At 34.4% G+C, this 27817-nt stretch overlaps 3 protein-coding genes across 4 annotated transcripts in view; 1 reads left to right on the top strand and 2 right to left on the bottom strand.

Annotated features, from left to right (window-relative positions):
• The window catches only part of Prdm13 (PR/SET domain 13), a 90639-nt gene extending 84314 nt beyond the window's left edge, over nt 1-6325 (bottom strand). Inside the window, exon 1 of the mRNA XM_072546772.1 lies at nt 5981-6325. The gene's annotated coding sequence lies outside the window, so the exon portion shown is untranslated. The remainder of the gene's footprint in view (nt 1-5980) is intronic.
• LOC140452464 (uncharacterized) overlaps nt 1-27817 on the top strand; it is a 146511-nt gene that overhangs the window by 73166 nt on the left and 45528 nt on the right. The window contains exon 1 of one of the 2 annotated variants that reach the window (XM_072546743.1): nt 500-688. The exons of the other annotated variant lie outside the window; for it this stretch is intronic. The gene's annotated coding sequence lies outside the window, so the exon portion shown is untranslated. Of the gene's footprint in view, nt 1-499; nt 689-27817 lie in introns of those variants that run through there. 2 annotated transcript variants of the gene reach the window in all.
• Nucleotides 12600-13247, bottom strand: LOC140434366 (uncharacterized). The gene has a single exon (XM_072522556.1). It carries the CDS (start codon nt 13245-13247, stop codon nt 12600-12602), a length of 648 nt encoding a protein of 215 aa, XP_072378657.1.

Here is a 27817-nt window from a genome sequence, read left to right as displayed (position 1 = left end):
AGTAAATTTTACTTATAATTTTCTTCTAATACTCTCTCTATAAAATCTCTGTAAAATTCCTTATTTATAAACAATAAAGAATAAAAATTTTTTTCTTAAATATATGTTCTGCTCTAAAGTAGTATTTACATTAGAACAATCAATTTTTTTTCTCTCTTGTCTGATCCAATATTCTTCTTTTTATATTTATCCTATGCTTTGAATATAATTTAAATATCTTTAATTTCAACTAATTATACTTGTGGTTTATTCCCAAAAATATAGTAGTTAATATAAAAATGCTATAAAGACTAGTTTCAGAACCATATTAAATAATAAATTGCAAACATATTCTCTCCGCTCAGTGCAGTTATCCGTTCCCGCCTTAGAGGGGCAAGAATTGCACCATGTTGAGCCTTTTCCGCTGAAGATACACACCATAGGTGTTTACCAGAGTGTGACTCCAGCTCTCAACATAATTCTTTTTCTAGAAACTTTCAGTATAGTACTCTCTCTTATTTGTTATTGTTGTTTAAAACCATTGTCTCCAGTGTGCGTATCTTAATCGCTTTTCTTACGAGACACGAATTTCCGTTTCTGTTTTCTTGCTGTTAAGTGACATTAGTGAAACTACAAACCTTCAAAGTATTTGTGTGACGAATTTGTTTATTGTTGTTGGTTTTATTTTTAATTTAAGCAATGTAAAAGGGTAAGCTATTTTTATAATCATCTTTTAATTCACTAAAATTTTTTTTAATATTTTTGACGATAATCACGGTATGGAAAAACTAATTATTTTTCATCTGATGATATGGTTTTAAACATTTGGAATATTAACATGCTTATTAAGTAAGGAATAAAATGTTCTTATAATCTCTCCCTAGAAATTATGTTATTCAAAGTTATTTAAATGTAAATAGTCGATTGGATTTAACAATAATATCTCTTCCAAAACTCACAAGCAAATTTAACTTTTATTAAATACTGTCCATTAGTAATTTATTGTAACACCTTTATTTATTTTATTTTTCTAAAAGCACTCTAATTAAAAAATGTAATAAGCAAGTATTAGATAATTATAATCAGTATTCTTTCTATTTTCAAAGATCTTGAATATTTATTTTTAATCGCGGTTTCTTAAATGACTTTCAAGATAGATTTATGCCAAATCTATCTACAACTACAGTCCTGTTTATGTATTTTATGATTAGAGTTTTAGAAAATTCGGAGATGAAATCTTCGCTCTGACTTTTTCAAAAGCTTGCGACAGACATTATGACATCACAGAAGAAAATTGAAGATAATATATAATTCAAGAATATATTATATCTAAATAGTAACATAAATGAAAAATATGATTCAGCTGTTAAAGCTAAAATCAAAATAGAAAAAGAAAGAATTTTTGGAAAAATGAAAATTTCTCAGTAAATACGACTTAAATATTTGGGTGGGAGTTAGAACAGTAAAATGCCATAATTTAGAACATTATCCATTTATTTTTGGACTGATAACATGTTTGTGCAAGCATGGAAAGCAATGGTCTTTTAATTCATTTCGCAATGTATAGACGTCAATTAAAAAATAAAAATCAGATGGATAGATAAAGTTGGAAGTTGGATCACTGAGTAGGAATAGCAAAGCAACAAAAATGATCAAGCTATATGGCAGTATATTATGAGACATTCTGAAAAATATGAAGTATATGTAATATTAGTTTCTTGGGAAAATTTGTAGTGCAAGAATAGTATATTATATATCTAGTAGTAGCAATAAATTCCCAAAAGACGATGCAAAATGTCTCAGCAATAAGCATCGAAGTTTGGAAAATTCGTAATTTTACTACGGGGTATACATACTATTTTTTCTGAAAGCGCATTAGATATTAGGAGCTTAAAAATGATATTATATTATAATTAAAAAACCTTAAACGCATCAGTCGTGTTCCAGTATTCAAATTTCTGCAAACAGTCATAGAATAATATTTTTGACCTTCTTTTTCTTCCTGTTTCATGCTTGATTATCGTGCGTTGGCTATCAAATTGGCTATACTAATTTTGTTGATGGCAGCTTATAAAAGGGATGCAGAGGATCTGTTAAAGCGTTCCTTCAGGTTTCTAAGCCATGACATTCTTCTTCGACGTGCCCCTATTCTTCTGTATATCTTGTCTTGTATTATTAAATGAAGTATATTATATCTCTCTGGGTGACGCATAACATAGACAAAATATTCCAGTATGCAATTTTTAACTGTTCTGAGCACTTCCGTAATTTTTTAACCTATTCGTAGGATTCTCCGAAACACCCAGATTTCAAAATCTTTTAGTTTTTTGAGAAATGTCCATCAGTTAAAGTTCAACTATCGACACCATATAAAAGAATAGAGAACACATAACTTCTAACTAATCTAAGTCTTACTCCAAGCTAAGTGATACTGTTGGTTCTCTCTAGTTGTTCTCCATAAGCTGTTACCACTTCTGATTTTATTGGAGATTTACTAACAACCATCACCTTTGCCTTTGTGGTGTTTAGCTTCAGTCCATATTTATCTCATGCTGTGGTAATTCTATTAATCAGATGTTAAAGTTCTTTGTAACTATTTGCAATTAATACCGTATTACCCGCGTACCTCAAATTATTAATATTGATGCCATTAATTTTGATACCACATTGAACACTATCCAGTAGTTTATTGAAAACGAACTTCGAATAGATGTTAAATATTAATAGGGATAAAAAACAGCCATGTCTTACTCCTCTTCATATTTGAAGCTCTTCAAAATTATCCCTGGCACAAAGCCTGATATTTACACGTTTATGCTTAATGATACGTAAGGCCTTCTCAAACTCAATAAAATACATATAAACTGGATTGCTTAGACTGCCAAAGTCTCAAACGAACAAGTGTTAAGACCAGTTAGACATGGTAAAAAGCTTATGAACACAATTAAAATAGGAAAAACATCGTATCTGTGCAACATATTTCGAAGCGATAAATAATCTCTTTTGCACGTTATCAAGCAAGAAGAGTAGAGGGAAGAAAGGACTTGTGAAGAAAGAAAAAATCATGGCAAAGGAATATCAGAAATTTGACTAACCTCGGTGTTGAATAGATATTTCACGTTTCACGTAAAGAAGTAATCGCCAACCTTCGATAGAAGACGAAACAATAAGAAGAAGAAACTGGATGGCCGACATCACTGTACCTGAATACACTGAACCTGAATACTAAATAGTACTTCTCTGGTTCCAAGGATGTTGCGGAACCCAAGCTGTATCACTAAGCTGTTCTCCGATTTCATTGAAATACATCCTTGAGTGCAAAATTCGAGTTCGTTTCGAATTTAAAACTTTCATCTCATCTCATCTTTTCAAATTGTTTTTTAACTATCATCACAACAGTTGTCAACAGCCAGTCCGTTGATATATAGCCAGTTTCATAAATTTTAATAAAGTCGTTTTTCTGGTTTGCTAATCTTATTACTCGTTCAATTTCGTCTCTAGTTAAGTAAGGTTTTGTCTCTACTTCTTTAATTTCAAGATCGGCCCTTTTATCATTAAACAATACCTCAATATACTCTATCCATCTGTCTATTTTATCCAAATAAGTAATAATCACTTTACCGTCTCTATCAATGATGTTATTTTTGTATTTTTTTTGTACGGGCCCGTTTCTTCTCTTATTTTTTTTTATAAATATAAAATGCATCATGTTATTTTTCAAACATTTTAAATCATGTTTTTCCTGTAAGTTTCAAACATTTTTTTAACGTATGTTACTTTTGCAGCTCGTATTTTAGACCTTACCTCCTTATTAATTCGTTTATATATTTCGACGTTTTGGTTCTTATATATGTTTCTTTTGTCATTTGGTTCCAATGGCCCTTGATGGATTGTTGTTTTTCATTATTGTCAAAATTGTTCCCTAAATTGTTTACAATTACCTAACTGTTGTTTCTAATAAAATTCATATCCAGTTTGTTAGAAGATCGCTGTTGTTTTATCCGTTTAAATTTTAATTCGGCGAACAACAGACTGTGGTCACAATGTTATTTTGTCTGCCTTTTCCTATCTTAGCATTAAGGTCACTTATCAGAATGGTGAGATCTCTAGTCTGGAGTTGTTCAGTAACAGTTTTTACATTTGCGTAGAATTTTTTTAAGTTCACTTGCGCTGTCAATGTCGGTCAATTAACTAGTAATACATATATATTTCTGGGTTTCACGTTTAACTGAATTATTATAAATCGTCCAGATACCTGGCATACAGCCCTTACACATTTGCTAACCTCCCTTGAGACTATGAATCCTACACCATTACGACGATAATTGCTGTCTTCTTCTGAACAATATACTTCATAATTATCTAAATTGCATTGTCCAGATCCGGGCTACCTCATCTCACTAATACCCAGAATTGACATATGTAGTCTTCTTATCTTATTTATTGTATTATGTGTTTTTCCGGGTTCATATACACTCCGCATATTTCATGTGCCTATATACAACTTATTTCGATATCAAATTTGGCCAAGCGGAAGAGTCTTCGCACTCCTGTCTTATTTAAGAGGCGGCAGTACCCGAGGCCATCATTTAGTTAATCAGCCATAATGCTAATCCTGGGAAAAATTGTGTAGTAGTCATTCCCTTGGCTTTCTGCACCGCTATGTACACGCTGTTTAGGTGGTTGCTACCACACCGGGTACTTTTATGTATTGACCATTCTGGTCTACATGGCTTCCGCTCAATACATATACTGAAAAACCAGCTTCCGATTTAGAGGTTTGATTTTATACAAGTCCTAAAACCAGGAGGCTCCCACCTTCGCACTCCAGACCGTTGTGAAGACTTTCTTTGCTGCCAAGAGAAAGACATGCCTCAATAAATTTCTCAATATAATAATAATATATCTGGTGTAGACCGTAACGACCAGATGATATCATACTATACTTCTAAGAAAATAATGTTAAGACTTATTAGACATTAACTACCATGTGGAACTCCTACCATAGTTCTACGCATTTTGAGAGAAAGAAAACTTTTCTTAATTCTTTGAAGAACTGACTAAATCATATTTTGGAGTAGACCCAACAGTAAAAGTTACAAGATGTATAATAAGGTCAGGTCCGATTACAGAAGGAAAAAAGAAGCACATAGATCATGTAGTTGAAGTAGATGTCCTTCGGTTTGAGGTTAAACATTTTCCCCGAAAAATTCCAGACAAAAAGGATTCAAACAATAGTCACGACATGGGATGTTAGTATGGATTATGGCAGAAAAAATGGAAAGAAACCATGTTTATGTGCAAATATTGTTCAAAAGAACCAGGCTTGTGTATTGAACCGTGCTTAGAAGAATTTCATGTGTAATCATCAGAATTACAGGTTATGCATGAATTTTATTGTACACTGTACGTACATAATAAAAGTATATCCAAAAATATGTCTACATCAGTATTCTTTATGTGTTTCTTATTGAGCGGCATATTCCGCTGTTGTAACATGTAAACATTGTTTATACTTATGTTGTTGGGTTTCTTTTTGCCAGTTAGGCTATTGTTAGAAAATAAACCTGATTCTGCTTTAGACTTGAAGGCATGTTCAATAACTTTTTTGCTATAATTTCTGCTATATTTATTATTATAAAATTATGGTTTATTCCTGATAAATACAGTAGATACCTTTTTTGTATTTAAACCATTTTTATAAAACTATTCCCTACAGTTCGTTATTCTACTACTGTCATCTTCAATAAACTATAATTTTAAATCTTTTATGTCTCCATTGTTCAAATACCCAGCTAAACCAGTTCACCAAAGCGAGATTTTCAACCATTAATTAAATGTATGTATGAAACCTCGTCAACAATTCTGACAAACACTGAATAATATTATTATCTTCTTCTAATCCCACGTCTGATTATTGAACGTTTACGATAATGAGACATGGTACTAAGAGAAGATAAGATCTTAATTTTATATATATAGTATCGTATGGTGTACTTACCTTAGATTATTGACGTTAATTCGGTAGATCTTAATGATTTTTTATATTTCATCTAATTTTTCTTTGAAGATAAAGGGTACTCCTTTAAGATAGGTACAATGCCTTCACCCCCAGAATTCAATTTTTTCATTTTTTTAAGTTCTATGTGATTAAAAAATAAAGCTCAGCGCAATTTTAACCCGCCATCTCCTCCTCCATCCCTACCACCAAAAAGGTCAATTTTTCGTTTTTTTTTTCTAAATTAAATGAGGCCTTTAGGACAATCAAAAGTTAAGCGAACCGCCTTTAAACCCCCCAAAAAACCATGTTTCTCGTGGTTTTTAGTGGTTTTGACGTATTTTTGACATCGACACAACCTAAATTAATTTTGTCATATTTTTACTTTTTATGTGATTAGAAAATAAGACAGCGCAATTTGTCTATTTTTATAGATCTGTAGGTTGAGTGTACATAACAAAAAAATGCACTTTAAAAAAAAAAAGCGTATAATTTTTTTTTTTGGAGGTAACTGCAGGTCCATTTTTTTATTTTGTATATTTGATCAAAAACTGTATCTCTGATTTAAAACAAACGTGGGTGAATGCGTTAACACTTTCAAAGTTAAAGCATAACATATTAATCTTGTTTTTGTACCTAACTATCGCAAATTATTTAACAATTGGTATAACATGCGCCTCAATATAATTATAATATAAGATCTCCCAACCAGCGAAAAGAAGGCATGCCATAGACATTATTTAAATATCAAAAACAAAAGAAAAATATAATAATAAAATAATAAATCATTTTTTAGCTGGAGCCCTAAATATATAAACAACCGTATGATTAGTTTGCTTACAAATATCATTTGTTTTTTATTGTAAGACGATCTAAGTAGTTCTGTAAACTAATTAATTGTTGGACAATTTGATTCTTAATTTAAGATCTTAAGACCGGATTTGCTGCTTTTTGCGCTTGTTTGTTTTTGTTATTGTTTAAAAACCGTTGTGTGTAGGTGTGCGTATCCCAAATCTCTTTATTAAGCGCAATTTATTTCCGTTCTTTTCGTGATGTTTTTTACAATGTATGTCAGTAAGGTTAAGAATACAAACCATTTTTAACTGTCTTACGGAATAAGAAATAATAGCAAACGAATAATCAACCTATGATATGGGTAGTTTTCAGGAAACATTTTAGAGCTTAGTTGGACGGTTAATCAAATATGAAATTTTGAACTTAATTTGTTTTTTATTTATTTAAAAATACGTATCGTTTTTTTTAACAACGCCAAAGAATAACTAGAGAGAATGTTTCAACACTTAAAAAGATCAAGAAGACAATAAAAATAAAAATATATTATATAATATATAATAAATAATAAAAAATTTAATTAAACATAAATAAAAATAACAAAACGATGAAAAAGAAAAAGAAAAAGAAAAAGAAGAGTTAGCACTTTGAGTAAAATAATAATAAATCGAGGAAATTAATCAAAACATATAAGATATAAGATTTTCAGATGGAAGGAGAAATATTTAAAGAGAAAAAGTTAAGGATGCTACCAGACAACTGGAAAACCTTAAGAGAAACTTATTCGACCACACTATTAGACAAAAGACGAATTATTGAATATAATTATTGTCGATTGAAAACCAAGGACATAATATGCAAGTCGATACGATAGCGATAGAGACCACGATAAGATAGGTAGATGACACATGTAGGCGGTGCTTAAACGCTTGGAGGCCTTTGAGATGTTGGTATATAGACGATTACTACGAATAAGCTGAGTCGATAGAGTTAAAAATGAGGAGATTTTTAGGCGCCTGAAATAAACAACACAACTGGTTAATATAATAAAGAGACGCAAGCTGGAATACTTCGGTCACATTGTGAGACACTCTGAAAAATATGAACTTTTACATCTAATCATTCAGGGAGAGATCCAAGGTAAACATGGTCCTGGTAGAAGAAGAATATCATGGCTGAAAAATCTAAGACAATGGTACGGAAAAGCGACTACATCATTATTTAGAGCTGCTGTCAATAAAGTCGTGATAGCGAATATGGTAGCTAACATAACATCCATCGATCGATAACGGTCATGGAACTTGAAGAAGATTATTTAGTATGATAAAGAATGACAATTATGAAAGAAATTGAAAATAAAATCAATGTAATTGTGATACTGTGGTGAACTTAGAAATACGAAACAGAAATTGGCAGCACCAAATCTGTCAAAAGTCTCAAAGCACAGTAAAAATGGGGGTTACTATTGTGTAATAAGTGAGTAAACATTTTGTGTTACCAAGTTAATGCTTTGGAAAAATCATTTTGGTTGTATAAGGTGGCAAAAAAGTAACAAATTTGATACATTATATAAAATGTATGACAATTCATCTAATTAGTGACTGTTTACAAACCATATAACAAAAATTTATTTGGTGTAAGATGATAAAAAACATATAAGGTGTTTCTGGTTAAAAAATTACTTTTCAAAAATGTAACAAAGAAGAACTTACGTATACGATTAACTAATGACTGACCAGTGTGGTGTGAAAAAATTAGCGAAAGGCTAAGGTAATCTCGTCAAACATTGAAGACCCCAACTGTTATGAGAGAAAGACAGAAGAAGATATTGACACCTATTAAATCCACTGACTAGGTATTAACGGTTATTTATTATGTAATATCAAAAAGTGATAAATTGCACTGATATGGTCAATATCATTAAACCTGTTCATAGTTACAGGCTGTTTAATATAACACATCTTAACGAAATTTATTTTTGATTGTTTTCGGTGGACAGAATTTCAGAAATTTTAAAGACAGGATGGTGGTTTGTAACCAAAACGTGTGTATATAAAGTAATTAATATAGCTTCCATGAGGCGTCCTTTCAAAAACGACCAGTTTATCCAATATAAGACAATTCACAGTCATAACAAGAGACCCTATAGACTACATCAGTCTTTTCTTGTTTAGATAAGGAAGTTAGTCTTGGAGAATAATTTTCCTCTTGATCTCACATTCTTTAACCCAATCCAGACAGGCACAATCCTGAGAAGCCTCGAAATGTTGTAGGGGAATTGAGGAAAAATGGTAGAGAGTAGTAAATGAAAGCGTAAAGAGTCGTGGGGAAATTTTAAGAGATAAATCCTGGTGGAATATTTGAATTTATTAAAACTCCATCTGGAATTTTCTTGGCTTCAATCAAGAATGGCAAATGTCTCTGATGGGACACAGTAAGCTATGGATATGAATTTTGTAACAGAATATGCTTAAGTTTTAAAAGGGAATCCGGGAAAGAGCATGTCAGCCTGTAAACTCTAAAACTAAGACCTTGGAGTAGGTTGTATTTGAAACTCGTAGGATGGCATAAGTAGTTTTTTAAAAAATATTTTCTATACCAGGAGATCCTTAAAATTTGATCGGTTATTTATTTCTAGTTCATATGTGAACTACAGGTGGAGATCACAACCTCGATGGACATACATATCTAGGAAGGGGATACTGTTATTTATTTTTAGTGCATATCTGAACTACAGGTGGGGATCATAGGTACTAGATTAGATTAGATTAAGAGAGGTGGCCTTTCGGCCTATTCCACTGCGACCTTTTCAGATCTATTGTGGTCCTCTAGTCCTAGATAACATTCTCTAGCCTGACCCTTTTTATAAAGTCTAGTAGCTTCAAACTGTACCTTCCATGTAGCTATTTGCCGGTGGATTTTCTTCTCCTAATGCAAAGAACCGCACATTTGCCAGACTGTCACACTGACATAAAATGTACTCTGCTGTTTCTTCTTCGAGGTGACAGAATCTGCACAGGTCATCATCTGATAATCCCATCAGCTTCAAGTGCCTATTCAGCTTACAGTGCTCTGTTAGAAGACCTACTATGACCTTGACTGTTTTCCTGTCTTTGCTTATTAGGTCTGCCGTAAATTTTGGCGAATGTTCTGTAATGAACTGTTTCGCCTGTCTTTATCCTGGTGAATTCCTCCACCATTCCAGAGATTTGCGAGCTACCCACTTCCTTGTAGCCGTTCTTGTTACTGATTTAGCAACTCCGCAGAAGGGTTCCGGTCCAATGAATGGCAATGATGAGCCTTGTTTGGCCATTTCATCTGCTTTTTCATTGCCCTTATGACCGTCGTGCCCCGGTACCCAGGCTACCGTAACCTTGCTACGGTCTCCTAGTTTATTTAGGGCACACACGCAATCCCATACTAGCTTAGAATTGACCTCTACAGAATTGAGGGCCTTAAGCGCTGCCTGACTATCTGTGAAGATGGCAACTGAACAGAACTTTCTTTCCTGCCTTTCTATTTCTTCCACGCAGTGATGCATTGCAGTTATTTCCGCCTGGAAAACTGTCACATCCTTAGATAGACTTACCGGGAAATCTATCCCTTGATTTGTCCCTACTATGCCGGCTCCCACACCCTCCGATGTTTTTGAGCCATCCGTGTACCAGGTAGCAGCAGCTTGTATGGGTACACCTTTATTCCAGTGTTCACTGCCTGGTATCTTAATTGTGAACTTATTGTTAAAGCTTTATCTCGTAACTGTTGCATCGATAGATTTCCCCATCACAATATCGGCTTTTAGCTCCTCGATTAGCTTTCTGTTGTCAGTACCATGCATCTGGCTTATATGTCGCTGACTATGGATTAATTTGTGCATCACGGATCTGGCTTCGCCCTGTATAAAGATATGAAGTGGTGGTAGACTCAACAGGACTTCCAGCGATGCAGTAGTTGTTTTTAAGGCCCCCGTAATACACAAGCATGCTAGCCTTTGTGTATTACCTAGCAGCCTTATTGCTCCCACTTGCTGCGTCTTTGTCCACCACGTCACCGAGCCATAGGTTATCATGGGTCTAATAACCCTTGTATATAACCATAGAGTCGTTTTGGGCTTAAGTCCTCAATTCTTACCGCATATTCTTCTACATCTGCCCAAGGACATATTAGCTTTCTGTGTGGTTTTTAGAATGTGAGTATTCCATGTAAGCCTATGATCAAAATATACCCCAAGGTATTTTGTTTCTTTGGCAAATGAAATCTCTGTTCTTCCCAACACCGGTGGTTTTAGGCCTTGTAGTGCTGTCTTTTTTTGGTGAAGTTGACAATTTGTGTTTTCTGAGCATTGACTATGAGTCTCTCTTGTTTACACCAGTCGTCAACTATATTTAGGGCTGCTTGCATTCTCTCAGACACTACCTGAGCAAACCTGCCCCTGACAACGGTTGCTATATCGTCAGCATATCCTAGACAATAAAAGCCTTCTGTGGACAGATTTCTGAGGAGATCATCTACCAAGGTTGCCCAAAGTAGAGGGGACAGAACTCCTCCTTGTGGACAGCCTCCACCTACTTTTGCTTTAATGGTTGCTTTACCCAGAGTGAACATTACTGTCCTATTCTCCAGGGATGCCCTTATCCATCTGCATATTACCGCAGGTTCGCCTCGTCTACTCATAGCCCCTATCAAAGAGCTGGTGGTAACAGTATTAAATGCCCATTCTATATCTAAAAAAGCGGCCATTGCTATCTCTTTGTCTTCCATTGACTTTGAGATAAGCCTATTTAAATCATCCAACGCAGAGTCCGTAGATTTACCAGGTTGGTATGCATATTGACGATTGCTTAGAGGATTATCTTTAAGCACTTCGTCTCTGATGTACCTATCAAGAAGCCTTTCCAGCGTTTTTAATAGAAAAGAAGATAGGCTTATTGGTCTGTATGACTTTGGTGTTAGGTCTGATACTTTACCTACCTTAGGCAAGTATATGACTTTGACCTTTTGCAATATTTCCGGTACGATCCCCCATGCTAAAGTGGCTTTGCGGAGCTTGCATAGGTGTCGTATCAATACCTTTAATCCCATATGCAACAGTATTGGATATATGCCATCTGTCCCTGGAGACTTATATGGAAGAAACTTATTTATAGCCCATCTAATTCTGTTTGGTCTTGTGATTGCTGTGGCTATTTTCCAATCTGTAGGCCTTGGTCTAGTGAGCCTTTGGTCTATGTTGGTTTGCCTATCTGCATCATCCAGAATTGTTGAGCCCGGAAAGTGCGTGTTCATTAGTTCTCTAAGACTTTCCTCTTTGGTGTCCGTAAATTTGCCATTAGCTTTCTTTAGGAAACCTACTTCTTTGGTTGTACCACCATCCTTTGGTCAGGACTTTATGGATTCGAGAACATGCCGGGATATCTGTAATCTCCTCGCAAAACTCTCTCCATGAATTCCTTTTGGCTTTCCGAATTTCTTTATTGTATAGCGTTAGCTTATACCTGTAGGCATCCCAATCTTGGTTACTTTTGGCTTTATTAAATAGGCTTCGGACTTCCGACCTCATCTTCCTTAAGCCGTTGTTCCACCAGACTGTATTACTGCCCGTACTTTTCCTTGTTTTTTCTGGACAATTTTCCTGGTAAGCCGCCATAATAGCTTCGCTTATCGTTTCTGCCGCCGAATCTAAAATCTCTGGGCTTTTAAACGAAATCGTACATTCCTCGAGATTTTTACTGAGGGACTCCCTATATCCTACCCAGTTTGTATCTCTAGGATTCCTGTATTTAATTTCCGATGGAAAAATATCAAGGTCAAATCGTATATGTCTGTGATCCTAACATGAGGGTTCGTCAGACACAACCCAATTTGTTATTATATCACTTATCCTGCTCGTGCAGAGTGTTAAATCTAACACTTCTTTGCGTGCCTTAGTGATAAAAGTTGGCTTGTTTCCTATATTGGATATAACCAAACCTTCAGATAAGATGAAATTCAAAATAGACTCACCCCCTGCATTAATGTTTGTGCTTCCCCACACGGTGTGGTGTGCGTTGGCATCACATCCTATAATGAGCTGTAATCCTTTTCCTAGACAATATGCAACTATGTCGCTTATAATGCTTGGTGGACACAGAGCCTCATCATCTGGAAAGTAGGCTGAACACACCACCAGTTTTTTCTCTCCTACTTCCGTGGTTATAGTTAGAACAGCTCTAACAATATCATCAGTGCAGAGCACCGGGATTAATGTACAATCTACTCTATTACTGTGAATTATACACGACCTTGGCCTTATAGCTTTGGGTGTGTATAAAACCTTACCTTGTTTGGTTGATAGGCCAGCAATCTTCTCACCTATCCTCCAAGGCTCCTGCAGGAGGGCCACATCAATGCCTTCTTGTTCCAATCTTCTAACTAGCGTTGCCGATGCGGCTTTTGCATGTTGAAGATTGGCCTGCAGGAGCCTTATTTCTCTCTTCATTGCGAAGAGATGGCCGGTTCTGGATCTGTGGACATTCCTTCTTCCGTGGGTCTGACACACTCTTGGACATTAGTCCTTATGGGCGTGTCAGCTCCACCCGAAGAAGGTTGTTCCTCGTCCTGAACCTCCATATGTAGGGAGGTCTCCCCTGTTTCACTGGAACGAGTTGCTACTGGCTTTTCATTCCGTGTTTTTGTCTTCCCTTCTTTGGGTCGGAACGTTTACCGTCCTACTCCAAAAAAGGGTGACATTTTTAATTTCTGGAGTTCTTCTCGAGATTCAGAATCCATCGAGAAGGTCCATAACACCCCTTTCTCTAAAGGTTTTCTACCCCAGACTGTCCATAGATGTGTCCTGAGCCCATGGTTACTTATCCTTAGTCTATTAAGGATTCTTTTGGGCTCAAGACCTTCCCCATGCTCGTCCTGTACGAAGACAGTGCATGAGTGCGGCTTGGGTATGTCTTCCCCCTCCACAGCCCTGAGAGATGCACTCTCCCAAGTCCTCAGGATTGGAATCACCTCCTTCAGCCACCGCGCACTTATGTCGTCCGCACAGTTAAGTTCCAGGAAACCCGGCCTGTATGTACTCTTCAGGAAGCGAACCTGTGGTCCTGCTTCGGGAATTTTGTCATACGCACCCAAGATGGCTATTTCGACTGCCTTAAGCTTGTCTATATCCATCTTGGCTTCCGGGAATCCTGTTAGTACCACTGCAACCTTAACAGAAGCAGCAGCTTCGCTGAAAGTCACACCTTCGGTTCTTGGCCTTTTCCCTTTGCGTTGGCTTTCGGGTGGTGTGCTTCCGTCTGACCTTAGCCTTTTTGGGCCATCGATCTTCTGGGTTTGTATTACTTTTGTCATGGCCTTTATTGGCTTTGACGGCATCTCTTTTGCCCTTTCAGTCGCCTTGATGAAATTGGCCTTGATTACAGCCCTTTTGGCTTGAACGTAATCTTGGCCTTGTTTCACCAGCCTACTGATTTTGGCTTTAGAAACGCCAGATAGCTTTGCAGCCCTAATTTCTTCGTCTGTCATGAGATCAACGTCTTCCAACGCTGTTACTCTGACAGCCTTTTTGTTTCCTTGCCTATCAGCTTGGGAGATTTCTTTGGAAATTCCGGGCCTTTCGGCGTTCGGATTTTCTCCAGAAGCTCCCTGCCCTTCGGCTTTAGGAACTGTGATTTTGGCTTTGGAGTTCCCTGGCCCTTCGGCATCGGGAACCCTTTGGCCCTGAGTTTTTTTTGTATTTGTTTTTGTTTGTTTTTGAGATTCCATATTGATCCCACGAGTAGCTAGGGAAAGACAGTCAACCCCTCGGAGAGCCCCGCTTGCGAGGGTAAGGTCTAAATACTAAGGGGTATGACCTGTTGCCCCAAAGGAACCGTTTGCGACACTGTCACCCCAGTGCCTCACAGCCTTCACCACGGTGTCTCACGGCTTGGCGTGGGGATTGTTTATCGACTATCTGGTCTAGATCATAGGTACTAAACATTGCTAAGGTGGTCTGAATCTTATCAGGTGGCCAAGCCAAAGACAGCTCGTTTGCATACCTCTTGACAAAACAAATATTAAAATTCAACAGTTCAAGTCTATTGGAGATCAATCATCAAGTAGAAAATTGACTGGAGATTAGATGACCCCATAAGAGTTCCAAAAATTTGGAAGTAATATTTTTTATTAAGCCTAGAATCACACGGTTACGTCGGATCCGACATTGAATCTGACATTTTATGCAGGTAGTGGGGTGGGGTTGGCGTCTACTGCCGTCTAGTACCCTCCTAAGTAGTCGTTCTCTTGATGCCCACGGAGTAAGGTGAGTCAAATGATTTTCGTTCGGATTTTATTACGCTTTGATGTCGGATACGACGTTACCGTGTGGTTTGCGTAATATTTTTTTTTTTAGAAAATGGAATTTAATCGAAGATATTTATCTAAAAAAGAGATTTTGGAAGAAATTTCTGAAATAAAAGATTAAGAAAGCGATTTATAATAGAAGCGCCACCTGCTTTGGCGGCCGTGAACGAAAACGATATGACAATATCGTGTAGAAGATTAAATCTTTTAGCGAAAGCTGCCATCGCTTTATTGATTTAAATGGCCAAATATATGGCCTAGGAGGACAAATTCGTTAAACTTCCCGTGCTCGAACCGGCATCACTAAAGTGTTATGATCATTTCGGCCTATCCCAGCCTCATCAGACACTTGGGCTGATACAAATTCAAACTCGGAAAGTCCAACGAATGTCTCCCAAAACTTTCGCCCCAAAAAGCAGGTGGCGCCTTTGTAAGCTAACTACTGTTGTAGTGAAGTTTTCTACCTAAAATACATAAACCAACTTTATCTATGAGACCAATTGTTTCACCTTTATGCCCTCCTAATGGACCAATAGCACAGCTCCTCACTGACATCTTAACTGATGTTTATAATTTAAACAACAATTTTTACATTAAAGATTCATTTGATTTTAGTTCTTCCATTAATAATTTCCAATTACCACAAAATTATGTTTTAGTTAGTTTTGATGTAACATCTCTTTTTACCAGTTTACTATTAGATTTAATCATAAGTAGTGTTTAAAAACATTGGAATGAGATTTCGCAACATACTAATGTTGACTTATTACATTTCAAAACACTTATCAACTTTGTTTTTGATTCTAATATTTTTATATTTAATAGTATCTTTTATAAACAAATTTTTGAGTTTTGGCACTTCCTAAACACAAAATTCATGAAACAGTCAACGTTTTCAACAATCATAATCAACATATACAATTTACAGTTGAGGCAGAGGTAGATAATTCTCTACCATTCCTTGACATGAGAATTGTAAGAAATACAGACAATATGTTGAAAACCAGATGGTTCTGAAAACCCATATGTAGTAATAGATTTATAAGCTATTACTCTCATCATCCAAATAAGATGAAAATGAACCTTATGAAAGGATTAAAAGAACGTGTTTTAAAGCTTTGTTATCCAGATTATCTACAAGAAGATCTTCAATTGTTAAAAAATATTTTAATTGAAAACTCTTATCCTCCAGATATGGTATATAGGGTGCTTTTTTCTAATATTGTTAATATAAATAACTTAACACCATTTTTTGCTAAATCTCAGAATATTGTATCCAACAATCAGAACATCTATTATCATTTACTACCTTTTATACCATCATTAACACCTAAATTAATACAAACACTAAAGGTTATTGACAATATAAAAATAGCAACATCAAAACTATTTCATCTTTATATTCCAAAACTAAGTATCCTATAGACAAATTAGAAAAAACAAATGTAGTATACAGCATTAGTTGTACTCAGTGTGAAGGTGAGTATGTTGGTGAGACCGGAAGAAATCTTTCAAAAGGACTTTTTTGGAAATGGTTTGTATTAGCAAAAGTGGTGGAAAGTGAAACAAAAGATCAGAAATTCAAAATCTAAGCAAAATTTATAATTATATTATTTATTTGTAGTTTATATATGAAACCTGTAAAATATCACATTTTGATTTAATTTTTCATATATTTGTTACATTTTTTCAGACATCTATCAATGGTGAATAAATCTTCTTCTTTTTTGTTACTAAACAAAAAACAATTTTTAAACAAAATTTTATTTTTGGCAATATAATTGTCAAAAATAACAATTTTAAGTTGGCATTTATGACATTGAGGCTTAATTAATTGTAATCGGTCGCTATTCTAACTTATTTATAAATTCAATTGTTTTGTGTTAAGAAAAAAAATTTTTTCAAAATTATATTAAAATTTCAGAGAAACATTTATTAGATAAGGATATTTTTATAATAATTATTTTTGAAATATGTTAGCAGCAATTTTATTAACCAAACTAATTTTATTTGGTGACTTAACAAAATTTTTTTTTCTTTCTAATTTAACTTTGTAAGATATTTTGTCTTTTTTAGCAGCTCTTGATAATAAATAGTTAACCAATAGCCCTTTTATTGACTCCAACCCATCCAAACCATTTATATATACATATATATATATATATATATATATATATATATATATATATATATATATATATATATATATATATATATATACATATATAGTTAATTAAGTTAATTAGACGATATTAAAAAGGAAAAGTGCAAAGCCTTCTTTATTTTTGTAATAATTCACTGCATATTATTATTGGGAAAGACAAATTATTATCATAACTAATTTGTCTCGTGAAACTACCGCAATTATAAAACTTACTGAAAATATTCATTAATTTATTTTAATTAAACTAATAATGTCGCCTTCTAGTCCATACGTCATTCTAATTCTAATTGTAATCTATTACTTAATCACGAAATTAATTATAATAGTGGCTTCACCAACCAGAACAACTTCATAATTAAAGATTCACTTACTATTTTTTCTGCTGGAAATAATTATTGATAGAGCTGTGAAAGTTTTTAACTGCATATATTTATAATAAATGGCTTTCATTTCTATCATAGTTGTCGTTTAAAAAGTATTTCTTAAGTAATTACATATAATTATATCTGTATAGACAGATGGACACTGATCTGCATTCCTTAAAACTTTATGTAAATAGAAATATATTTACCACTATTATTTTTTGCTATTAACTTTTTCCTTTGGAATCTTTTAATCATTATAGGTGAATGAGTACAGCATCTGTAAGTATAATCATAATTATAACACATTTTAAAGGCTGTAACTCAGTTCAAGATGATTTAAAATACAAAAGAAAATGGAAAAGATCAAAAAGAGTCTCTAAATTAAGTAACATTCTTAAAATTGAATTACTGTGATCTTAATATGCTGTTTATTTCTGCTCTGTTTTTTTCACGTTTAGTTGTTTCATTTGCTTTTACTTTTACAAATAATATTTTTTAGAAATTCTGTCTTAACTCTGTTTATAAACAGGAAAATACCGGTCCGAGTGGTTTAAATTCAATTTCAATACCCTTCTATCCTTTTCTATTCTGGGCTAGTTGTTCGGCTTCGTGTGACCATTGTGTGACCCTTGGTTAATCAATATTTTTGTTTGATCCATCCAACGGATTGGAGATCTTTACCTAGGTCGTTATTCCTTTAACTCTGCCCTCGATTATCAGTTTTTCCATCATACGTGTTCTTCCCATTACCACTGAACAGGACGTCAGGCACCCTATCAGTATTCAACGGTTTTGATCCTCGCCTTAAACTTGTGAATTAGAGAATTCTACCACTAATAGCTAACCTTTCTGGATATGCGTGTCTTTAGAAGGGCCGATAACACCTTAGTAACAAGTTGGTATAGGAAACCAACGGCTTCCAACAGGCTTCTCAACTACCATTCCTGTCATTCTTTTAAATATAAAATGAACCTCATCTAAGCCCTTAGTTTAGGTTACACAGGTTAACACATGCGGTTATCCTAGGGAATCCCTTCATTTGCTTAGAAGTATTATTGTTGAGAGCTCCTACCTTCTTTCTGTAATTAATAAATATCTTTTTTCCAGGAGTTAAGGTTCCTACAATAATGATTAACCCAAGTCCAATTAAGGTTAATGTCAAATAGTAATACAGTGAAACACACAGTTCTGCAAACTACAAGACATTAGACTCCTTTGACCTCTTCAATACCTCATTTTTCTTCCATACCATACTTTCCTTAAGTTACAGATTAACTTATTAAATTGTTTAAAAATATACCAGTTAAAGTAACAATAACAAACGATAAGGCTATCAGAAAATTGCTTGTGCTGACTGTACTACTTGTTACATAGGGCAGACTAGGCGTTCACGCAGAGGTAGATTAACCTTAGCACAACATGCTATCTCATCAAAACAAAAGGTCAATTTTAAATAGGTTAAAATTCTATTAAATTACACCAAAAGCCGAAAGTCGGAAGTATTTTATATACTTAAGCATCCAAATGCATTCAACAAGAGAAATGATATTAGTAATTTGAATCAAATGTATCACTCATTAATTTTACAGAACTAAATTGTACTTTTGATTCAACTTACAGATTTGATACATGAGCTTATTAATTTTGAAATTACATACCATTTTAATTCTATAAAATAAATTATTAAATAAATAAATAAATATAATAAATAAACAAATAATTAAATTATTAAATAATAAATATGCACATTTTGAATTATAAAACATAGGCCTTGATTTGATTGGTGTAGTGAATCTCAGATTAATTACTATAATTTATTATTATAATATATTTAACTTATCTTTTGAATCGTTAGTGCGTCATGATAGCTCAAATTGTTTCCTCGCTGGTTATTGTAATGTTGAGATCTACATTAATGATAGAGGTAAATGAAGCCTTGCATAGTTCATTGTTGATGGCCAATTCACATTAACCGTGGCAACACCCCGGTATGTTAACGTTTTTTTGAAACTCTGTCTGTTGAAGATTTATTACATGTTATTCTTGATCGGGTGCATTCGTAATATGCTAAATACTCACGTTGAAATACTTCACCTGTTGACAAGACTCTTTCCCGTTAGACCTTTGAAGTGTTCTCTTGGTATTTCGTTGGTAATATAAAATAAATAATTCTCCTTTACTAGATTCTAACAACAACGTGATCAAATGATGCTACCCAAAGAAAACATAAAACTTAATAAAATCTAGAAAAAAATAAAGTAAAGTCTAGAAAATCGTAGCTCTAACAAAAAGGCGAAAGCCACCAAAAAAATTAACAAAAAACCCTAAACCCGGGCACGAGAGACCCACATCCTAGAGCGCCAAGTCGCTTAACTGGGCATAGCCCGGAGCGGAGACTTGGGGCCCGAGCAAGCAATTTCAGATTCGATGATAAGTCACCAGAGATAGCAGGAAAAGAGAACCTTACGCTAACCTGCTTTAATCGGGATAGGATATCGTGTTGAAGTTCTTGTACCCCGGACTTCCACACGACAAGCACTTTGCTGATAGTTGTGCCCCTATCGTGCATCAGAGTGCTATAGGGGGAAAGGGATAGTCTGGAGCATTGTGGCATGGTGGAGTAACCCCTGAGTACAAGAGCTAATCCTCCTCGCCCCAATGAATTGTTACACCCGAGTCTCATTTTTAAGGGATGTACAAGTCTCACAGGCCGGGTTAAATTAAATTGCTTGCTTGCTTGATGTTATTGTGATATTGTGATATGATTCTATAAATTAATCTACTCTTTTCAAAATCTGAAAAAAAGTATGTTGATTGATGGTTAATAGACGTCCCTTTCCCTTTTTTTCTTAGATTTTTTAATACGTTCTAAGACTGAATATAAAATACTTTTGAAAATGGTATTACTTTAATGAGTATTATCTGAAAATAGTTTACCGATGTAATTTTATCTTATTGATTATATTTTGATTTACGCGTTGGAAATACCAAATTCGAGAATTTAGAAGGAAATGCCATCCAAGAGAATAAAATTGATTTTTTATACTTGAAGTATATAAGCCCCTCGAGCCAAGGCAAATGAATATAAGCGTAATAATTATAGATGGTTTCAAATACTGGATTATTTAAACCAAATAAATTTAAGGGCTAAATTAAAGGTTCTTAAGCCAAACATAGGTAAGAAATTATAAGCTAAACGAAGATAATTAAAAATTATATTCAATATTTCTGTTATCAGCGGAGATAATTTAATACACACTGAAAGAGTTTTCACGGGAAATATATTTAATTTAACCAAATAACTCTGAGTATCATTCACCCCAAATCCAAATCACCTTGAGACATAACAAAAAATAGCATATGCTGTTCAAGATGAAAAAAGATTGCCCTTAAATGAGCTTCGCGTCGGCCGTTAATTTACCTATAATGTTGGCCATTCTTTATTTGTACTTTATCGTGGCATAATTTACTAGTTTTTGGACCCTTTAAATATGACGCCGTTGAGTATGTGGGTTTAATTTATTTATCTATGTTGTGACTCCAACTAGGTAGGTCCAAACTCTTACAAAAATGGCAGCATTAACAATAGAGCGTACAGCCAATATGGTAATTCGCCTCTGCTAGGAATACCGATTTTTCTTCGTACTTTCATTTATTTTACGAATTATTTTTATAAAAAAGCACGGCATACAAAATGTACAAAATAAAGATAAAATTAAAGTACACAATTCCCTGTAGCATTTTTAAACCAGGTGGTTGTCTTGAAAATACAACTTTCGCTATCCAATGAGGACTGTACGAGGGTTTTGTGTTTGAGCATAACAAGCAGTGTACGAGGAAAACATTGTTTCGATTTGGGTGCCATTTTTTGGGTCCGCGGACATAACAAATGGCACCCAACGGATGGAAGCCCAAACGGACTTAGAATTGAGGAGTTTGCTGTAAGAAGGATGCAGCTCCATGTTTAGACTGTTTAAGGGTGGAAACATATGCTAGAATTAAAAAAAAAGTTGGTGGATTGACTGGTATAAGAACGATGCAGATCCGATAATAAATAAAGGAATTATACGTCTTTATGGATCTGCCTCCTCACTCATTGGGTGCAAGAAGGGTTCAGCTCCGGACCTGCATCCTTTTTGCATCAAACAACTGTGAATGTTCGGTGATTTTCGTGAAATGCAAGGTCATCTTCTGTTGGCGCTGGGCCGGCAGGGTAGCTGATTTGTTTTGACTTGTTAGTCGCTACCATTACTGCGTGGCGTGCGTTTTTATGCGGTTTAATTGTTCGTGTAAAAATTTAACGTCGTGTAAAAATGAGTGAAACTGAGTCATATCCGTTTAGTGCTAGTGAGTCAGACTATGAACCTACAAGCTCTGATGAAAGTTGTTTTAATAGTAATGTCGCAATACCTTCAGCTAGGAGAAAGCATCCAAAGAAGAAAAGTACCTCTGTAAAAAACAACACATTGAACCTGTTGTCAACATGGAGCCCACGGAAGAGCCCTTAGTTGTTCCTGTAACCAAAAATAGAAAAAGTGCCAACCCCACTCTCTAGAAAAGAAATATGAAAAAAAAAGCTATTGCAGAAGGGAAAATGCATAGGAACTGGAAAGGAATACAGAAGGGACTGAGATTAACTGGGTCGAACTGCAACTGCAGGTACAAGTGTTTTTAAAACGTGGACGAAGAAACAAGAAAAGTTATCTTAACAAAAGTTTAACAAAATAGACGACAAAGATTTGCAAAATACCTATTTGGGAGGGTTGATTCAAACTTCTTCTTCTTAGAGTGCCATATCCCTACGGAACGTCGGCGACTACCATGCTTATAATATTTTTATATTGATCTCGGTCTTGCGCTACGTGTAGCAATTGGTCCGCTGTCAAACCTGTCCACTGCCGCAAATTCCTCAACCAAGAGAGTTTCTTCCGTCCTATCCATTTCTTTCCTTCGATTTTACCGTTGAGAATTAGCCGAAGGAACTCATATCTTGGTCCTCTGATTATATGTCCAAGATATTCTAGTTTACGCCTCTTAATAATATTTAATAGAGTTCGTTGATGTCCCATTCTTCGAAGAACTTCTTCGTTTCTGGTTCTGCTAGTCCATGAAATTTTTAGTATCCTTCGACACAACCACATCTCAAATGCCTCGATTTTATTCATGATATCGGCGTTTAAAGTCCAAGTTTCACATCCATACAAAAGTACAGACCACACGTAACATCTTGTAAACTTTTCACGGATTTCCAAATTTAATGAGTTATTGGATAATAGAGGCTTGAATTTTTGAAATGAGTTTCTTGCCTGTTCAATTCTACATCGAATTTCGAAGGATGGATCTAGATTTTGGGTAATCCAACATCCAAGGTATTTGAATCTCTGAACTCTCTGTAGCGGTTGTTGGTTTAATATCAGTTGGGTTGCGCCGATATCCACTTTACTGGTCACCATGTATTTAGTTTTATCGATATTTATCGACAGTCCCCAATTTGTGCATTCCATGTCAACTCTATTGATTAGCTCCTGCAGATCGTCGATGTTTTCAGCTACAATCACAGTATCGTCGGCGTACCGTATATTGTTAATTCAAACTATTGGTGATTCAAACTACTACTATTCAAAGAACTCGAAAAAAGACTAATGAAAGGCAAGACCGCACTTGTTCCCACAAATACTTTATAAAGCTGGGTAAGCTATCCAAACGAGTTTGTAAACATGCTTTTGGTTCAATCCACGGCATATCAAGGAAACGTATAGATCTCATTGCTCAAACTTTTCGTGACAGAGATATTGCAGCGCCACCAATAACAAAGCAAAGCATACAAATAGACCTAACCGAAAATCTAACGAAACACTTAAAAATGTGAACATGCACATCCAGAGCTTTCCAAAGCGTGAATCTCATTATAGTAGAAACAAATCCCGTCGATTTTATTTATCTCCAGATCCAAATGTAAAGAACATGCATTAACTCTATTTGGAACTTTACAAACTAGAACGTGTTAGCAATCCTAAATATAATCCCAAAGTTCCCTATGACTTCTACTATCGATACTTCAAAGAAAACTTCAACTACAGATTTGGCTCACCTCGATCAGATAGTGCAAAATATGTGATGTCTGAGATAACAAACTCAAAGATGTGACCCTCGACGAAAATAAATGAAAAGTTTTAGCAGCAGAAAAAAAGTTGCATGAAATTAAGGCCGATTTGTTTTACAAGGAGCTGAAGGAGAAAACCACATTGTGCAAGCATAGCGACGAAGTGGAGGTTCTGACCTTTGACTTCTCTGAAATGATGAAACTAACTTTTCTCCGCTAATGCTGCTGCGCAAAACAAAAACTCAGTAATGATTCAGTTTCTGTATTTGCTGGTGAGAACTAGGTCTATTGACAGGATAGAGCACCGCTTTCCTGAGATCGCTGCTTTGGGGTTATTGAGAAGTTTTTAAGGAAGAAGGACTACGTTATTAGCCCCCAACAAAATGCTGATTTTGTTAAACAATCATCCAAACAGTTTATTTCCATTCGTGTAAAACAAAATATGATCCTGAACTTTAGTGGTCACTATGAAGGACATTCTAAAAAAGTTATCTCAGATGCAGAAAAGCAAAGATTCCAGATTTCCAAATACCGAATTTTCCAGTACAGCAATGAACATTTAGATGGTATTAAAGTCAGTATATCTACTGGCCTTCCGAGTTTTCACTTATTCCAAATCTTGAGAAACCTTGACAGCGACCTCTCAGTTTCTTCCGATATTCCTGTCTATTGCAATCCTATACCTGTCAAAAAAGCTAAATATGCAGATGTAATGCAGTTGGCAACACGATTCGTTTATATGGAACAAATGGCTTTTTACACCCTTCTCACAAGTGATGCAGCAATGGCAGAGAACCAGAAAACCGAATCATCTGGAACGGATGATGACGACCAGGTAGATGAATGAATGAAGTGTTTGCCCGTGTGTTTAATGTTTTGTATTTTTTTTCTGAATGCTATTTTTTGACACCAACCTGTAGTAGGCAAACCATACACGTTTGATTGTTGTAACCGAATAAAAGAGTTTTTGCAAATCCAACTTTTTTTCAATTTTTTTTTCAAAAATTATCTACTTGAAAATAGTCTCAAGTATTGACTAAATCTGTTTGTAATCGATTGATATTGTGTATTTCGGGTTAAAATACAAACTTGTATTAAAAAACAGTTTTTTTCAATTTCCCAACAATTACCAAATATGGAGCTGCATCCTTCTTACAGCAAACTCCTCAGTTATTCCCTGAATTGGTGAACGAGCTGAAGTAGCACTTTGCCGTTAAACCATTCCTCCGAAACAAATAAAGCTCTGAAAGGACTTAGAATTATTTTGTGAAAAGTAACGATTCGAAGTGAGCACTTTGATGTTGAAACGTGATTGTCGAAATAAGTAAAAGTCTGAAAGGGACTTAAAATTATTTTGCATTTCGTGAACAGTCAAGGTCTCAAGACTCTGCCACATCGAGACTGGACAAACCGACATCTCTGTTTAACAATCGAGGTGCCCTCTTAGCATAGAGTACTAATAAACCTTGTAATATATATATATATATATATATATATATATATATATATATATATATATATATATATATATAACTTCAAACCGGTAAAGTATTCCATATTACCAGTAGCACCCCGTTGATAGAAGAGCACTGCTAAACCTCTCATTGATGTTAATAGAAACTTTACTAATTTCTCAAACAATAAGACGATGGAAGAGATGTCTTTGTTACTCTTTTCGAGCGGCGGCTGGTAATCATCCAGTAACTCCAGATACCATGGAGAATGAACCGACCGTACGACAAAACACATATTATAATAGATTCAGCGCAAAACACCATACTCAAGTGATCTTTGCACCAAAAAATCAATCAAACGGCAAAATTGGGAGCAAATTAAAAAAACTTTTTGGCAGAATTTTTTTATTTAAGTTTTATTATTTAGAGCGAATAGAGCTTTATTATTTACAATATTAATAGCATATAGTTTCTTGATTTGTATGTTTTAATTTGATGCCTTATAGCAAAAATTGCGTCTATTATCTTAAACTATATATTTCACAATATTTGGTAATGCGATAATCAGTACCAAATGTATATTGTATATTAAGCATCTTGTTAGTAATTTAATAATAATATGGTAGTAGGTCAGATTCCATGTATACTGCCTAGGCTGTTCTTACTTTAAGTAAAATATGTTTTTATCACGATTGTCATTAAATAAACCTGTGTTAAAATCAACCAGACTACTAGACAAGGCTAAGACAAGGCACCCAGGCGAAAAGTTGTTTTGTTTTTAAAGAAATTTTTTTTAAACAAATTATAACAATAAACTGTTTCAACCAGGACAATTTTTTTTTAAATTTATTGCATCGTTCTGAACAAAATAAGTTTCTTGTAGTTTTTCTGTAACCTGGATCGTTTTCAGTAATAAACAATTAAAAACTGAAAAAAACGCAAAATAACGATTTCAAGGCTCAAAAACACAAACAAAAAACATTATTTTTTAATTAAATTAACAACCTAAATTCAAGTTCAAACCTTATTCTATCATTCTATCCTAATAAGCATTTTGGGCCTAATTAATTTTAAAGTATTATTTTTTAATCATTAATCAAGCACATTAATAAATAAGCACCTGCCTTGCCATACGCGTTTCATTATAAAATAAAAAACAATGGTTTAATAGTTATGTATATAGTAATCATCCGGTAACACCACTGGTACATAAAGTACGTCCACTCTATCTTTTCCCGTGCGTCATGATTCATTTTCAAACAATCTTATATAATAAAACGCTAAGCCCTTTTCTTGTCCACCACTTTACTCAACAACCATATTAGATAATTAAAATATTTTTTCGGAATATTATTAGTATTACGTATGAGATTGTCAAGATATATTTTTGGTACAAAAATTCACTTCCGGTTTTGTGATGACCGGAAGTTAAAATTTACTTTAAGTTTTAGACCCCACAATGTATATATGGATCGAAAGGTCTCGTCGAGACGAATCTAAATATGTACTTCCGGTTGCGATCCGACACCGGAAGTGACTCGAAACGCGCATAAAACGTCAAGATAGAGTAAATCTGACACCGGATTCGTGATCAGCATGCAAAATTAACTGCTAAATGATATCCATGTCGACATTTGATGAACTAAAAATTGCATTCCGGTTTTGAGGTCGACTTCCGGTTTCGTTTTTATTAGTCAAATCAATAGAGAATTCAATGTAGAGTTCAAAAATGTAAGTTCACGAAATTATCATTTATAGTTTTTGAGTTATTGATAAAAATATTTTTCCTTCCGGTCACTGTATATATTGTATATTTTTCTCGCAAAATAAAAATTTCATTTAAAAATGATGTCGATGTGTAGATAATTATCATTGATACCTGCTACTGTCAATTTAATAATTAGGAAATGGCTATTATCCCTGTGGATGTATTTTATAAAGTTAAATTTAGTAAATATATTATTTGTTATAATTTTTGTGTATTTGGATTAGTATTCGTCGGGAATAGGATTAATAAAAATATAATCAAAACAAAATTAAAAAGTAATCTTAATATTATTTGTACAATCTGCCAAAATAATTAATTTTGTGTCAATTTTATTTTATTGTCACATAGCAGCAATATCGAACGCGGTTCTGATTTGGATGGGTAACCGCTACGGAATCACGTAGCTGTGGAACACCTCGTGTTGTTACCTTACTTTTTTTTATTCTTGGTATTATTTTAAGGACTTTTTTGGAAAAACAAAAACTATTAAAATTAGTTTAATATTTAAAAAAATACAAATAAACTGTTTAAAATATATTTATTTCACTGAAATCATATAATAGAAGTATAGCTTCTTACGTGCGTACTAAGTACACACACTCTTTTTTTTATTGAAGTGTCTATTCTTACTCACTATTGATGAGATTTATGGACCCAACATTAAACAACTTAAACCTCATACCGACTATTACTAGTATAAACATAAATATATAACGGTAATAAATAAATTTAAAAAAAGTCACAACAAAGTTAATATAGTTCTTCTCCTTTGGGTGCCTATCCTCTGTGGATATTGGCAATCACGTTGGTCCATACAACTTTATTGATAGCTGTTCTAAATAGATGTATGGTAGTCATTC

This window comes from Diabrotica undecimpunctata, chromosome 1, assembly GCF_040954645.1.
Source record: "Diabrotica undecimpunctata isolate CICGRU chromosome 1, icDiaUnde3, whole genome shotgun sequence".
In the NCBI taxonomy this organism is placed as follows: Eukaryota; Metazoa; Arthropoda; class Insecta; order Coleoptera; family Chrysomelidae; genus Diabrotica; species Diabrotica undecimpunctata.
This window is presented reverse-complemented; position numbering and strand designations above follow the sequence as displayed.